The 14,416-nt window shown below is 45.5% G+C and overlaps 1 protein-coding gene across 1 annotated transcript; it reads right to left on the reverse strand.

The window, feature by feature from the left end:
• Positions 1 to 5,183: 5,183 nt before the first annotated feature.
• LOC149362840 (techylectin-5A-like) lies at positions 5,184 to 11,322 on the reverse strand. Its single transcript, XM_089573266.1, has 6 exons — positions 11,178 to 11,322; positions 10,625 to 10,835; positions 9,151 to 9,293; positions 8,152 to 8,257; positions 6,462 to 6,629; positions 5,184 to 5,485 (listed from the first exon to the last, which is right to left on the reverse strand). Exons 2-6 carry the CDS (start codon positions 10,773 to 10,775, stop codon positions 5,202 to 5,204), a joined length of 852 nt encoding a protein of 283 aa, XP_089429392.1. The 5' UTR covers positions 10,776 to 10,835; positions 11,178 to 11,322; the 3' UTR covers positions 5,184 to 5,201.
• Between the last annotated feature and the right edge of the window lie 3,094 nt (positions 11,323 to 14,416).

Here is a 14,416-nt window from a genome sequence, read left to right on the forward strand (position 1 = left end):
CCTCGACAAGTCGTCCTGGTGGTCACCTTATGTCCGACAGCTAAATATCAAGCTCTGCTCACATGCCTTTATCTTACGTATGCTCTCGAGCACCGGAAGAGGCTCCTCTACAGATTCATTACTCCTACTGTATAGAATGCCTTGTGAGAGCCTTTTGCGCTATAGCTCCTCTGCTCTTCAATTTATATCGCATGAATGCTTACACTGTTTGAAGTCGTACAAGCTGAAGCTTTGAGAGTGTCCCTGCGCCTTTCGAGGAACACCTCCACTGTGGGTACTCTGGAGGAGGCTAGACATCTCTCCACCAGTGCTGCTAACAGATGACATGATTCGTGCCGAGATTAAGTTTGTGGCGCGTGAACCAAGCCATCTGTTGGCAGCGTACAGCATAACTGAAGTCTGCGATCTTCTCCCGTCACAGTTTCAGAGCCCATCTCACTTCATCTTCACCATCCTGTGAGTTGGCTGCATGACAAATCAGAACAGCTATTCCTGGCATTATGAGCAACGCCGATACCCTCGGAACAGCACTTAAATGTTGCGCCCTTCAGTGCATTCTGGATGCTCCAGTGCGCAGTGCCATGTCTGAATTAATGGCTCTGCCACGCCCGTCTCATCAGCAGTCGGCGTGTGGATACCTTCAATGCGCACCACAATCTCGGCGAGACTCAGTCACCAAACATCGACTGCTGCTGCCAATCTGGCTGCTCTGCGGGCAGCTTTTGCTTTTATTCTGCTACAACCCCTTGCACTGCGTTATATTCTTATATTCTACTCCTACTTTTGCTATAATGATTATATTCTGCGGCACCCCCTACAAACTTACTAATGTTTACAGACTCTCGCGTTGCGCTGTGATCGTTGAAGTAATCACGAATTTAGCGCCAGCCCATCGTCGACTTCAATAGGCTAGATACCAAGGCTTCTGAGCTACTTTCCGTGTTGTGGTGCTGCGGTTACCAGCTCACTGATTCCGCGCAAGCAACACAACGCTAACGCAACAGCGAAAGCGGCGCATGCTGCTTCATCCAGAATGATTCCCATTTTCTTTTCGCGATGGGATGGGGCCAGACTTGTGGCTGTTGAATGCTGGCGTTCGCAAAGCTCTCTTTCGTGTGATCCGGAGCGTCAATTCCAACCCCTACATCGCATTTACCCCACTCCTCTGTGACTGTCGCATCCAACGCTGTTAGATAGGCGTGGTCGTAAATGTCCGGACCAGGTTCGCTTGGACGCTCCTTATAAAAACTACTCCATAACAATGGTGTATTCAGCAATTCGCTGCGCCAGACATGTGGTGTGCGCGAAGACCTCGAACACGCGGTCTGCTGCAGCCCCAATTTTAATACACACTGCAAGACATCACAAGGCACTTGAACTCTCCGCCAAGATAGCGCCCTATGCCTGCAATATGTCCTTGGACCTTAGTGTGATGCGGCTTCTGCTACGCGTGGGACGAAAGCATTATTATTTTCCTGAATGATACACCCCCTTTGAAAGTCCGGTGGGTGTGTGAGTGCGCGCGTGTGTGTATATGACCTAATTCTGGTTCACCTTTTTTTTCACCCTCATCTGGAGAAAAATGTCAGGCTAAGAACTAGGCCCGCCTCTTCTGTAACCATTAAAAAGTCTCTCTCTCTCTCTGTCGCTCTTTCCCTCATATTGTTTACGCTCTAGAGGCAGCCACCTCGATTTACCGACTCAGACGAGTGTTCAAGTACTTATTCCTCAATAATAAAGGCAGTGCAGGGCTGATTTCGTTGGCTTCTTTTGCCCCTCTTGGAAATTACGTTCACTGGTTAAGTTGCAAACGATGTGTGCTCCGATGACTATTGTAACGATTTGGAACAGTTTACGTGTTACCTACTGTTTGAGATACTTGCGTTCATATATCACTCATGTGTTACTTCACTGGGTAGCATCATTAAGCTACTTTTGTTCGGTATTTTTCATATTGAACTACTTGATTGTGTGTCCGCAGTAGCGGAGGAGACGCGATCACGTAAGGCATATTTAGTGGCTTTTGACTCGTGCTGCAAGGAATTTCTATAAGGGGATTTTTGTGAATAAAAGAAAGTATGAGTACAAGAAAGAAGGAAAAAAGGCAGTGAAGGAAGAAAAAAGGAAGAAAAAAGAAGAAAAGGTTTTGGAGTGATGGTTAGGAATTTTAATAATCTTCGAGCACTATGGTGCGGGAACGCCTGGATAACTTCCTTACATAGAGCAAGTATGCGAACTGCATTTCCAGCAAAGCCACCTCATTGATACGCGATCTCACTTTGCAGCATTTTCCATGAAGGCTGTGGCAGCGAAGTATCAGTAGCAGAAAAACTTATGGAGCGAAAGCTCTATTCCTGATATACAAACTCAGAGAACGGCTGGTTCCGTCAATTTCACCTTCAAGCTCATCCAAGCTACGGCCCCCGCTCGGATCGAGCGGCGCACGCACGAAGGAGCAAGAAAATTGTGCGGCAAATTGAGCGCATTTGACGTCTGCAGCAGGGAACAGTGCCTCTCAGTAGATTTCACTGGCGCCCGCGCAGCGGGCTCACGGAAATCGGCGCACCGGCGCCAAGCGGCGCGGACAACAGAGAGCTCAGCGACAGATGCAGCGACAGTCTACCTACGAAGAATAAAACAAAATCTCTGTAAATCAATGGTCTCGCCCTTCTACAAACCAAGCAAAACCGAGGTATCGCTCGACAAACTTTGTTTAACCGCGTTCAGCCACTGGTAACTTTTTTTATTCTTGGGTTATCTACGCCCCAATGGTGAAGCCCTCTCATTAGCAGCTGCAGTCAACCCTTATAAAAGTGGTCTATGACAGTCTATAGACTGCTTACAGACTCCATTACCTTCCTGTAGATATTTTGTTTTGTCTATTCGCAGTCTGTAGACTGGGCGTGTATCTCTATATTGCCTGTAGGCAGTTTACGGGCATTATAGACAAAAGTCTACGGACCGTCTAGAGACTATGCAGAGACATTTGTAAGGAAGGCTTGTCCGGTCGATCAGGCTACGCATGCAGGTAGTCCACGCCTGTGCTAGAATGAGCGGCTTCGAATTAGTAGTGGGAGGGCTTGGATGCGGGAGGCTGCGGGGGGTTTTGAGAAAAACGAGAGAGATAAAAAAAAAGAAAGAGAGAAAGAAAGAACGAAAGGAAGAAAGAAAGAAAGAAAGAAAGAAAGGAAGAAAGAAAGGAAGGCAGAAAGAAAGAGAGAAAGGAAGAAAAGAAGAAAGAAAGGAAGAAAGAAAGGAAGAAGGAAAGAAAGAAAGAAAGAAAGAGAGAAGGAAAGAAAGAAAGAGAGAAGGAAAGAAAGAAAGAAAGAGGAAGAAAGGAAGGAAGAAAGAAGGAAAAAGAAAGACAGAAAGAAAGAAAGGAAGAAAGAAAGAAGGAAAGGAAGAAAGAAGGAAAGGAAGGAAAGAAAGACAGAAAGAGAGAAAGAAAGGAAGAAAGAAAGAAAGAAAGAAAGAAAGGAAGGTAGAAAGAAAGAAAGGAAGGAAGAAAGAAAGAAAGAAGGAAAGAAAGAAAGAAAGGAAGAAAGGAAGAAAGAAAGAGAGAAAGAAAGAAAGGAAGAAAGAAAGGAAGAAAGAAAGAAAGAAAGAAAGAAAGAAAGAAAGAAAGAAAGAAAGAAAGAAAGAAAGAAAGAAAGAAAGAAAGAAAGAAAGAAAGAAAGAAAGAGAGAAAGAAAAGTGATACGGTTTTAACGTAGTTAATAGGGTTGCCGTTGGTATCTACTGTGTGCCAAATTGGCTACTTTTCAACGCTTTCTGGCGATGAAAATTTAAGGTAGGCGCCCTGGCTATTTTCAGGCGACTTTGAACTTTTATTTGGTGCATTTCCTACTGCCATTTTGTTTTTACTCGTAGCGACCTCGCCGGCAGGGTCGATGCGCTCCACAAAAAATTGGCGGGGACTTAGCTTTGGTTAGGCCTGGTAGGTTGCGAAAGCGAGCACAGCGCCTCTAGCGGAAGGAACGCGGCGCGCCGCGTCTAAAGAAGGAACGCAGTGCGCCGCGTCTACAGGTCACGCGTGGCTACCGGCCTCCGTTGCGCGATGACTCGACTTGGTAGCCCATCTCTCAACCTTTTATGAAGTCACGCTATGACGTCACTAGGCATGGCACGGCGTCATAGGTCATTCTAAATGTTACGCGTGGCTACCGGCCGCCGCTGCGCGACGACTCTTGGTAGCCCCTCTCTCACCCCGGTATGACGTCACGCTCTGGCATCACTAGGCATGGCATGACGTCATAGGTCATTCTAAAGGTTACGCGTGGCTACCGGCCGCCGCTGCGCGACTACTCGACTTGGTAGCCCATCTCTCACCCTGGTATGACGTCAGAGGTCATTCTAAAGGTCGAACGTGGCTACCGGCCGCCGTTACACGAAAGGCCGTTTATGAACGTAGTATTGCTTTCGCAATAAAAAAGAATTCACTAGGCCATGGAGCCGCGACAGAGCGCTGCGTCCAGTTCTTGGGGCAAATGGCGATACAACTGCTGCAGCGGCTTCCAAATGTCTTGCGCTTCGGAGGCTGCATGCCATCAATCCTGCTGATAAAGATAGCGCGAAGAGCCTGAAGGCAAGTCAAAGAGGAATAGCTAACACCGAAAATATGGTTATCAGCTGATTACTACATACATCCCTGCTTGGAGCGTGAGGGCGTAAGGAAAAAAAAATTTAAAAATGAATTCTTGCATTGTGGCTATAGTGCATGTGTCCACTGGCACACATTGCATATGCAGTGTAGTAGTGTCTAGTGCAGTCGAACTATTTGAGCATGCCAGGAGTAATAAATGAAGGGTGCGCGATGACCAGGACTTCATCCATTAAAAAAGCCTTGTTCTTGCGCGGCACCTAGTCGGTGATAATTAGGTGAGCTAAGACTCTCTACAGTGGAGTTACCGACAGTGCTGGGTAATTCTTGTGGGGTGTTTTTTTTTTCGTAATCTTCTTTCAAGTAATGCTCAACGTAACTCAAGTGCACTTTCTTTTTTTATTAATGCGATCCGTGCGCAGTGGTGCTAGCGGTTTTTGTGGCATGGAAGTACACCGGACAGAATGGCGCGGTATAGACGACCGCTATAGGCGGCTGCTGTGACTGCGCACCGTCTTTTAATCGCTGCTTTTTTCACACAAGTCTCATTTCTTCGAACAATTCGCAAATATAACACAGAGTCCACGGCTCCGGAAACCATTTACTTCGCTTCTCTATGCGATCCAATTGGCCGGATCATCATGTGGACGCTGGGATAGGAGTAATGGTGCATGTCCGACTCGGTTCCTCGCACGCTCCATTCGATCCCGTCGCCGTAGCTGTCGTGCTGGCCATTCAGGTTGAGGCCGTTCAGGTTGGTCGCGTGGCAGTGGTTGTACCACCAGGCTCCTAAATACCTGACGGCGCAATTTTCCGGTGATTTGTCATTGTCTCGGTCGAAAGTTGTGAAGGCGCAGTCGTTGCTGTAACTCAGTGCGTCCCAGCCTGCGTAGGATACAGTATATTAAAGCGGAAACACGTCCGCGATGCCAAGAATGAGCCCTCTATAATTATTCTAAGGTCGCTTTCAGCATTTAGAAAGCTTTCAGAGCGACATCCGCCAAAACAACCTCTACACTAGGACAAAAATTAAAAAGCTAGTGCTTTGTACCTGCCCTTATTTCCGTGCTATCTGGCAGAAACACCTGAACGGCGCAGACCGCCCCAGGCCGTCCACAGGATGTAGAAGAATGGACTTTTGGGCCGCACCACTGGGCGTTACTGGACTTCCTTCAAAAGTCCATTGTGAATCTATATCTGTAAATAATACTTTATGCCAGCAGGTACACTGTCGCAATAAAAAAAAGTGCCTCTGGGGTCCGCCTGAGATGTTTGATTATATGCATGAAAAATATTAATAAACGGTCCCGAATCACTGCTTCGTCGATCACAAGTTGCCCCATGAAAACGCTAGGACAACTCACTAAGGACGCTCGTGCAGTATCGCTATCTGAATTTTCATCTTCTGCGTTGGCTTCTTATCGGAAATTGCCGCCTGGTAACAAGAGTCACAACAAAAGTTCTGGTTTGCCCCACTATGCAGGCAGCCTATTGACCAACCTGTATAACGCCTGCTTTTCCCATTAATCCTGGCAGATAATCGTCATGTAGCATTGCTGTTCACCACGGAATCTGACGTTTCTAACACACAGCGGGAAAATGAAAGCCGACAGTACAAGCGTTCTTTTCTTACTAGATATAGTTATTACATAAGCATGAGAATTTTTAAAGAAGCCTAGAAGATGGGCAAAGTGCTTTTGCGTTTCTAGCTGGACGCAACCTTCCTCCACTGAGTAATCACCCACGTTGTATTCTTTCTTGCTTGTAGTTAGTTCTTTCGCTAAAAGCCTCTCATAATGTTCCTCCACCATTGCTTCCATTTAACAAAATTTCTTTGAAGCGACTGATTTTGTGTACATACCATCCGTACCAACGAACTTTCCCAACCGTAGCCTGAACAACTCCTCTTCGTTGCCGACCCAGAAGCTATCGTAGCCGATAGAGATGGTATCACCCGTGTCGTTGCTGAGGATGACCCTCAGCTCCATGTCGTCAGGTCCCGACGTGAGAGCGTGCAATGCCCTGTTGCCTGCACGCCGCGAAAGCGACGAATTATTTCCCAGATCACCCTTTCAGAAGGCTGATATTACTGGATGCCTGACGTCCAGTGTTACAAAGTTTGCAGAAGGAAGGCTTGCAAGCAGACGGGACCAGTTCTCGACAGACAGGAAATTGGCACTAAATCACGATCGCCATTGAGCACATAAGCATGCCTTTCATCACATCAGGAACAAAAGCAAGACAGAGAGAGCTGCATTTAGAAAGAATGGCAGAGAGGTAGGCCTGCGAGATCGTTATCTGTCCGGCTGCTCTGCAATGAGAAAGGGAAGAAAAGAATTAGTGTTGTGACAAGAGGAAGAGCGTCCGCCTGTGTACGCTACTATTTTACCCTGCATTTCTGCGCGCATTGCGGAGAGAGAAAAATCCCCATTTTATCATTCTTTTTTTGTTTCATTGCACTAGCGCAGTTAAGCTTTCAAGTATATGAACGCCGATGTGCTATCACCTATATTTTACGAAGAAATCTTGTAGTTAGCAGTATCTCAGAGAGAAAACCATTCGTCAGACGATCAACCTTGCGGCAGCCTGAAATATGTCTTGAAAGATCTCATCAGTTTTTAATGAGAACGCAATTAGGTCATGGTCTTATAAAAAAAATGCCGTTTTCTGTGTCACGAGACTGCCTGATTGGTAGAGAAAGGTCCTGTGGCCATGTGGCGAGATCACAACCTTTTCACCATGGCACGTGGCAACCTGCAAAGCGGGCTGTGAGCACCTGCATCCTGTAGCACGTAGCAATGAAATTAATTGAAATAAATTTGATACAGTTACCACCTGCCCACCGTGGCGTGCGCATGGGCCGCATGGGAGCTCGGGAAGAGCAACCTTGTTCTCACAAACCCCACCGGTGTCTGCATTTGAAACAGCCATCTGTCGGAGCAGTGGCGCATCGCTTAAGCGCACACTAGGGCACTCCCCGCGATGTACGAATCTAATTGAGAGGGTCGTGACATCAGCAATGTCACGTGATCAGCAGTAGGTCAACCATAGGGCGCCGCCAAATTTCAAATTCTGAAATTTGTAAGTTTGCCCACCCCTGAAAATTTCAAACGACCCCAAAAATTTTATAAATTTGTCCACCATAAAAAAAGAATTAAGGTTAATTAGTGTGGATTGGTGGGCGGATTAAAATGGATTAGTGTGCCTGATTAGTATAATTCAGTGTTATAATTCGATCGAAGCTACTGGAACATTCTGGAAGGTGATGACTCATGCATACCATCTAGGGGCAATGGAATAGGCTCAAATCAGAGTTTTGGCGGCAATGTCGCAACAACATCAGTCACTAATTGCAGACACCATAGGAGGCAACCTAAACTACAAGAATTTGTTCTTTAAGAACGTGTTCATGAAGGCCCTCAAGGTTTCAGTCATTTGTGCCTGGCTATGTCTTTTTCTAATTATTCACAGCCGAGAAAACATTCCGCTTCGAATGACACTAGATGTCCAACTAATGCAAGCGAATGAAATTGGTGTCTGGAGTTAAGCACCAATCCAGTACTCCTTGGCTGGGTCACCGAATCCCGAGGCGTACTCCGTCCAGTTTCTGTAGAAGTAGAAGACGCCGTTGTCGAACTGCCCGCGCCTCTGAATGACCTGCGTGACACGGGTGCACAGGGAATGTAACACTGCCACCTGACTATAGCGTTGCCCTTGCGACATAAGCACAACCAGTAGCCCATAGTGCGAGCAGAACTGTTTCAACCTCTCACAAGCGCCACCTGCTCCAGTGAATTTACTGCTACGGAATACTGCGCCCACCAAGCGAGTGATATGTGTGTCTTTGACGGTGGCTGGGAAACTAAAACAAACTAGCTTACTTCATGGGCATTAAAAAACAAAAACTGAAAACATGAGACTAACTTTCATGTCCCGCGTTGTCCTAACCTAACCTAACACAACTACACCCAACCCAACGCGTTCTAACTAGCTTACTTCATGGGCATTAAAAAACAAAAACTGAAAACATGAGACTAACTTTCATGTCCCGCGTTGTCCTAACCTAACCTAACACAACTACACCCAACCCAACGCGTTCTAACCTAACCTACACGTCCCCAGACAAAGTGCCTAAGTTAGAATGGTAGGGCATGGCCTACCAGTACGCCATCGCTACAATTTCCATTCGCTGTAATCCACAGCTCGCCAAGTGCAAGGCTAATTGATGGGGGAGACATAGGAGAGGGCTTTCTCCTCCAGTTAACGTAATTAAGCTGGTGTGATGATGATGATAGTAGGCATGCCGTTGCTGACGTCGAAGAAAAATGCGAAGCCCTGCTTAAGCCGGATTCACATTATATCTATCATGCCATGAGCACACTGACAGAAATCTCAGAAATACTATAGACAAGCTTTCACCGAGTTCTATATATACCCTGCCCGCTCTTATGAAGAAGGGCACGACCCGCCGACCAGCGCAGGAATTCTGGTATAAACGCGAGTGATGTTGGCGACAGGAGTGCTCCTGCCAGTGATGCGGATTAGCTTACCGTCCATCCTCCGCCGTCCTCATCCATATCGCAGTACACAGTCTGCCCCGTGAGGTCACCCGGCCAGATGAAAATGGTGTAAATTCCGCTGGTCGTCTGACCCGCGTGAAAAAGCTCGGTGCAGTGCCTGGGCCGTATGTTGTCTGCAAATGGCGTTCTCGCATTCAAAACTAGATTTCACCTTGCTTGAAATTCTTGTTTTCTTACCGAGCTGTAAATCGGCCTCTGTAAGGTGTGCACAACTTTTGACTTTTAGCGCATCGGAGGCGCATGAACACAGCTGCCTGGAAACTGTGCTCTCTTCCTCAGCGTGCAAGGTGTACCAAAACTGCGTTCTCTTGATTTCTCTGAGCAGAAATGATTTTATGGGCATGGTTGGTAAGCAGCCACCACCCACAACTCATGCTGTGACTCTTCCTTTTCCCTCCCTCTTGCGCCGTGTTGCATATATGGTGATGATGCGCGGTGCACCTGCCTGACTATGTCTGTTTCGTCAGATACACCCTCATTCTTACCAGTTGTATGAAATGGACACAAATCCATCTCAATAGCTTTCAGTTTACCTCTGGCGAGGGAAAGAAAAGCATCTCTTAAGGCACCTTTTAAGCATCCCTAAGGTATGAGATGCTATCGATCACAGTGTGTTGGTTCGTGAGTAGCTAATTGTGTCATATTGGTATAGAAGCACGGAGGTGAACTGCTGAGCGGTATTCGCTTTATAAAACCCCCAATTCTTCATTTCGAATTTTCGCTGTTGAGTTGGCCTTTTACACGCTTTAGTTACGCCCAGATATTCCATCAATGCGTAAGAATCTCTTCATAATATTGACGCCCAAATGCTCTTGCAAACCCATAGTTTTCGTCAAATTCAACCTTCATACTCATTTGTTTAAATAAATCAATAGCCCTGTCAATGAAATCCTGACACTCCAGTACTTTAATCAGCTCGCTTCAATCCCAGCACTTTTAAGCAAGGCTAAACTTCCAACTCTAACCGGCAGAAACAGAACTTTGCGCCTTAAATATTTATGTCACTTAATCAAAGGTGATTACAAAGTAGACATTTCGCACATAATCTCCTTTTCAGTGGGATAAGCTAAACAACCGAGACACGCCCTAACAATAAGACCTTATTGCGCTGGCAATAACTGTTTTAAATGTTCCTTCTTTCCTAGGAAAATTACTGAATAGAATACGATAGATAATGACAAAGTCATACTCCCCTCGCTAAATCTATTTTGCTTCCACCTCGATGCGTGAGCTCCAGTTTAACCATTCTATGTTGTTTTTGCCATGAATTTATTATTTCATTTGATGCTTTGTGTTCAAGTTTGTATGCTTGGCATATTTCTCCCTTGTTGCCTATGAAATGTGTGTCGTAGTGTACTCCACCCTGCTAAAATCCCAGTTGGGATTGCAGCATTTATAAATAAATAAATAAAGAATTTCTCGACGCCTCGAGAAGTAGACTTACTCTTGATATCCGAGAGGGCTGTCATGAGCTTCTCTACGTGCCCTTCAGCCTGGGCAATGGCGATGTGAACTTTGGCAGCAGTCGTCACATCCATTGCGTACGAAGCCAAGAAGACGACGAGCAGCTTACTGGTGGTGAAGGGCCAGGCCATTTTTGCTGTAAGCTAGTATATAATTCTGGCTCCCTAAAATCAACTTCTTGAGGGCAGCCCCTACACAGAAACGGTATGGGCAATAGTCAAAAGAATAGTTATGATAAATGAAATTCTCACCTCTAAGAGTTGATGAGTGAACTATTCTCTAGCACGTCATTCAATGTCTGAAGCAGCGCAGTAGGCACCAATGTCTCTATTAAAGAACTGATGTTTCCCACTGATATAATTCAATTTTAATATTCGGTTGAGGAACTCGTGCCATGCTAGTGTTATAAATGTTATCTTCGTGTTGTAACCTTGGGACGCGAAAAATGAAGAGTCTTTCCATCTAGATTAAAGAAACGTGAATCACAATAAACATTTTCGTAATAATGGAGAGTGGAAATGAACAAAGCTTACCAGTTACTGAGAGCAAGGCCTCAAACGAACGCGACAGCGGTACCCGTGGGATGAAACGCGTGCGCTGCGCCAGGAACGTCCTTTCCCGTACACCCCTTAGAAGCAAATGCTCGACGCCTTCTCGAGGCGTACTCACATCGTGGGAAGGCGGTGCCAACCCGAGCGCCGCTTAACAGATCCAAAGGAGAGGAAGTGGGAGATGAAAATCAAGTCTCCTGACGTACAAGAGGCATCGGGTTGCGCCAGCCGCTCCGAGGCCGCAACAGGCGCGTTTTCACGGCCAGTGAGCGCCACCTATGATTGCGTGAGGAAGGGAACACTCCTCATGTACCCGTACGGTCTTCTCGCCATCTCTCGCGGTGTATCGTTTCCCGCTGCTGTACCCACTTGGACAGTTTAATTACAAATCACTTTTTATCCGCATTTCTTATAAATGGCTGCCAGAAATGAATACTTTTGCGACTCATGTATCGCTGAGGCATTGTAATCAACTCAACGCATGTCTCGCCATTAATTTAGCATTTATTGCCTTCCTTTCTTTCCCTTCACGTTGCCCGAACCGACTGCCGGATAAAGCCTGACTAGTCTCACTGGCTCAAGCTGCCCCGCTCAAGTACAATAAATATATCATTAGACGACTGTGAAGATGTGCGCGGCCGTTTAATCGTACTTTATTGAATCATTCTTCATTTCGCCTGAACAAAACGCAGAGGACACAGAAGAAAAAGTTCTGATGAGTTTGACAGGATTGTGGACCCCATTTAAAATCGCACAATGGCAGCGGCTGAAACCGTACAAAGAGCAAAACCAAACACACAGGCAGAGTATATAAATCACGGAGATGAACGCAACCAATCGATGGCAATTAAGAACAGTGGCAAATAATAACTGGTCTTCATGACCTTAGAAAAGCTTATCAAAGAAATGGCTATGAAATGAGGCTGTAGTGACGAAATGAGATATCTATCACTTGCAAAAGCCTACCAGCCGGCGATGAGGTGCAGAATACACAAGATGCTAGCAAGGAAACGAAATTTGTCCGCAGTGAGTGTACAGGTAACTATACCGTTTGTTCCTCTGCTCTCCCCTGTATTTTCCCGTAACTTTCCGGGCCAACATTGCATCCCATGAAAGGGAAGGTGACTTCTGAGCATCGAAGTAGAGGTTGATCAAATGATCAGTCAGGGAGGAAGATGAAGTGTTGCGGGAACTTCACGGTGCGACATCCAATGCTGCTTGGACATAGGACCGTTATCACTGGTCCCTTCTGGATTTCATTCGTTCAGCAAATATTTCCCCATTGACGTCATTCATCCCTCCTATCCTATGCCATGAGTTTGTAACCACTGCTTTTAAAGAAAACTTGCGAGGGCATTGCTCTCTGCTTTATCAAGTTCGTTCCTTCTTGCGCTGTCTTTCTGTGCTGAAAACCAATTCTATTAAATAAAGACACCGCTGAAGATCGCTCCAGGAAGGAAAGGTCATTGTTTTAGACGGGAGAAGTGTGCATGTAGAGAAAGCGGAAAACTGTTAAGAACGAAAAAAAAATTGTTATGACCGATATTTTATCATACATGCGCTAGCAGATCGCAATTCAATAGTCGGCAGTTGGCGTCATATTGACGCAAATTTAAAAAAAAAAAACATTGTCAGCGAAGAGCTCAGTTGTTCTAATACAAAGCTGTGTATTTCAAAGGAAGAAGAGAGTTAGGCGTATAACCGATGGTTTGGAAATCAGAGAGTAATATGTGTCAACAACCGCAACAACGAGATGACAAAACCGAAACAATGCAAGTGGAAATGAAGGAACCCGCCAGATTCACGTCTGAGCGGATGTGCAAGGATGCGATTTCCAATGGAAGCGAGCGTCTTGGACGTGTGTCTCAAGTTGAACAACATCTGCCGGAAGCGTTATCACACTCTCGAGTTTTGCGCTTTCAGACCTCGGCCGGAAGAGCCCAGTTACCCAGCAGTCTCCAGCTTCCTGATTCCCGTCACAAGCACACGTAGTCGGCCGTTTTAGGCTTCATTCGGCTGCGAAAGCGATTGAGTTACTTAACTGCTTAAAAAGTTACTTAAAGTGTTCATAAACGCTTTCAGTGGTCTAAAGCTGATTTAAGGAAAATTGATAAATCTGGTGTTACCATAAAAGCTCAACTGATAAATGTCACAGTACCAGGACAGTAAATCGGTGACAGTTTGGAATAATATTGGAATGAAATCAAGCCGCTACGTCTAGAGCAGAGTTCTTTAGATATGAACAAGGAAACCATAAACTAGCAAAACAGCACAAACAAGCAGATTATGGAATAGAAAAAGCACAGCAGAAGGAACATAACTGAATTACAAGGCGTCCCGGTGACTGAAAAGTGCTGAATGAAGTGCCGAATATGACCGGTGCCTGTTGATGAGAGCAAATTTTGTTAAAATTGATGACAGCCAATTTTTTTAGTATAGTGCAGCATCATAACACCGCCTCTTCATTCCAACTTCTGGCACCTAATTAGCATACTTATACTTTGTTTTAATTTTAATGACTATAACATCAGTACACATCTAAAACACTCGTAACTAAGCCATACACACCAGAGCGCATTAACTGGGCGCCTCTCTAACATGCCTGATCCATCGACCCTTTGCAACCTTACGTTGCGTGCCCGCCTCTCAGGTCCAGAGCCTGAGTTCACACCCTAATTCCGGCTAATTAATTTTAATACATTAGTTTTTCATTCTGAAGCACCCCCTTATAGAGAAACCTCCTCGCCAATTTTGGCTACATTAGGAACCTTCTGTAATTCGTTAGCTTCATTTGAAAGTTCTAGAATTTTTTCCAACTGAAGCAGGACGATGGTCTACTACACTGGGGTTTCAGCAGAACGAGCTCCTTACGCTACTGCGTAATAGGAAACAATATAGGGCTTAGCACACTGCCTTGCAGCCCACCGGGGAAAGATTTGATTAACTTTTCAATAGTTACCAAAGCTCTCTTGTAGTTCTGCACAGTTAGAAGCTTTATTTATACAACTAGAATATTCTGTCACTCTGGAAGAAGATTACCTCCCCCTAATTCTTTCTGCACTCCAAGCCTTTTTAAGCATGAAATAATTCTCTCCAATTGCAACAAAAATCTTAATGGACCCGCGGAGATAGTAGGAGACTAAGGTTTTTTAAGGACACCAATTGTTGCGGAGATTATCAGCCCTTATTACAATCTCATAACTTCTATAACCACATCAAAG

The sequence above is a fragment of the Amblyomma mixtum genome, chromosome 2 (assembly GCF_055824585.1).
Source record: "Amblyomma mixtum isolate Tamu chromosome 2, ASM5582458v1, whole genome shotgun sequence".
In the NCBI taxonomy this organism is placed as follows: Eukaryota; Metazoa; Arthropoda; class Arachnida; order Ixodida; family Ixodidae; genus Amblyomma; species Amblyomma mixtum.

Excerpts from the sequence above, each read along its gene's own strand:
- LOC149362840 (XM_089573266.1), bottom strand. The coding sequence starts at position 10,775 with ATGGCCTGGCCCTTCACCACCAGTAAGCTGCTCGTCGTCTTCTTGGCT. Across the intron at positions 6,630-8,151 it reads AGCCAAGGAGTACTGGATTG|GCAACAGGGCATTGCACGCT; the intron begins GTGCTTAACTCC and ends CGCGGCGTGCAG. Across the intron at positions 5,486-6,461 it reads AAAGTTCGTTGGTACGGATG|GCTGGGACGCACTGAGTTAC; the intron begins GTATGTACACAA and ends TATCCTACGCAG.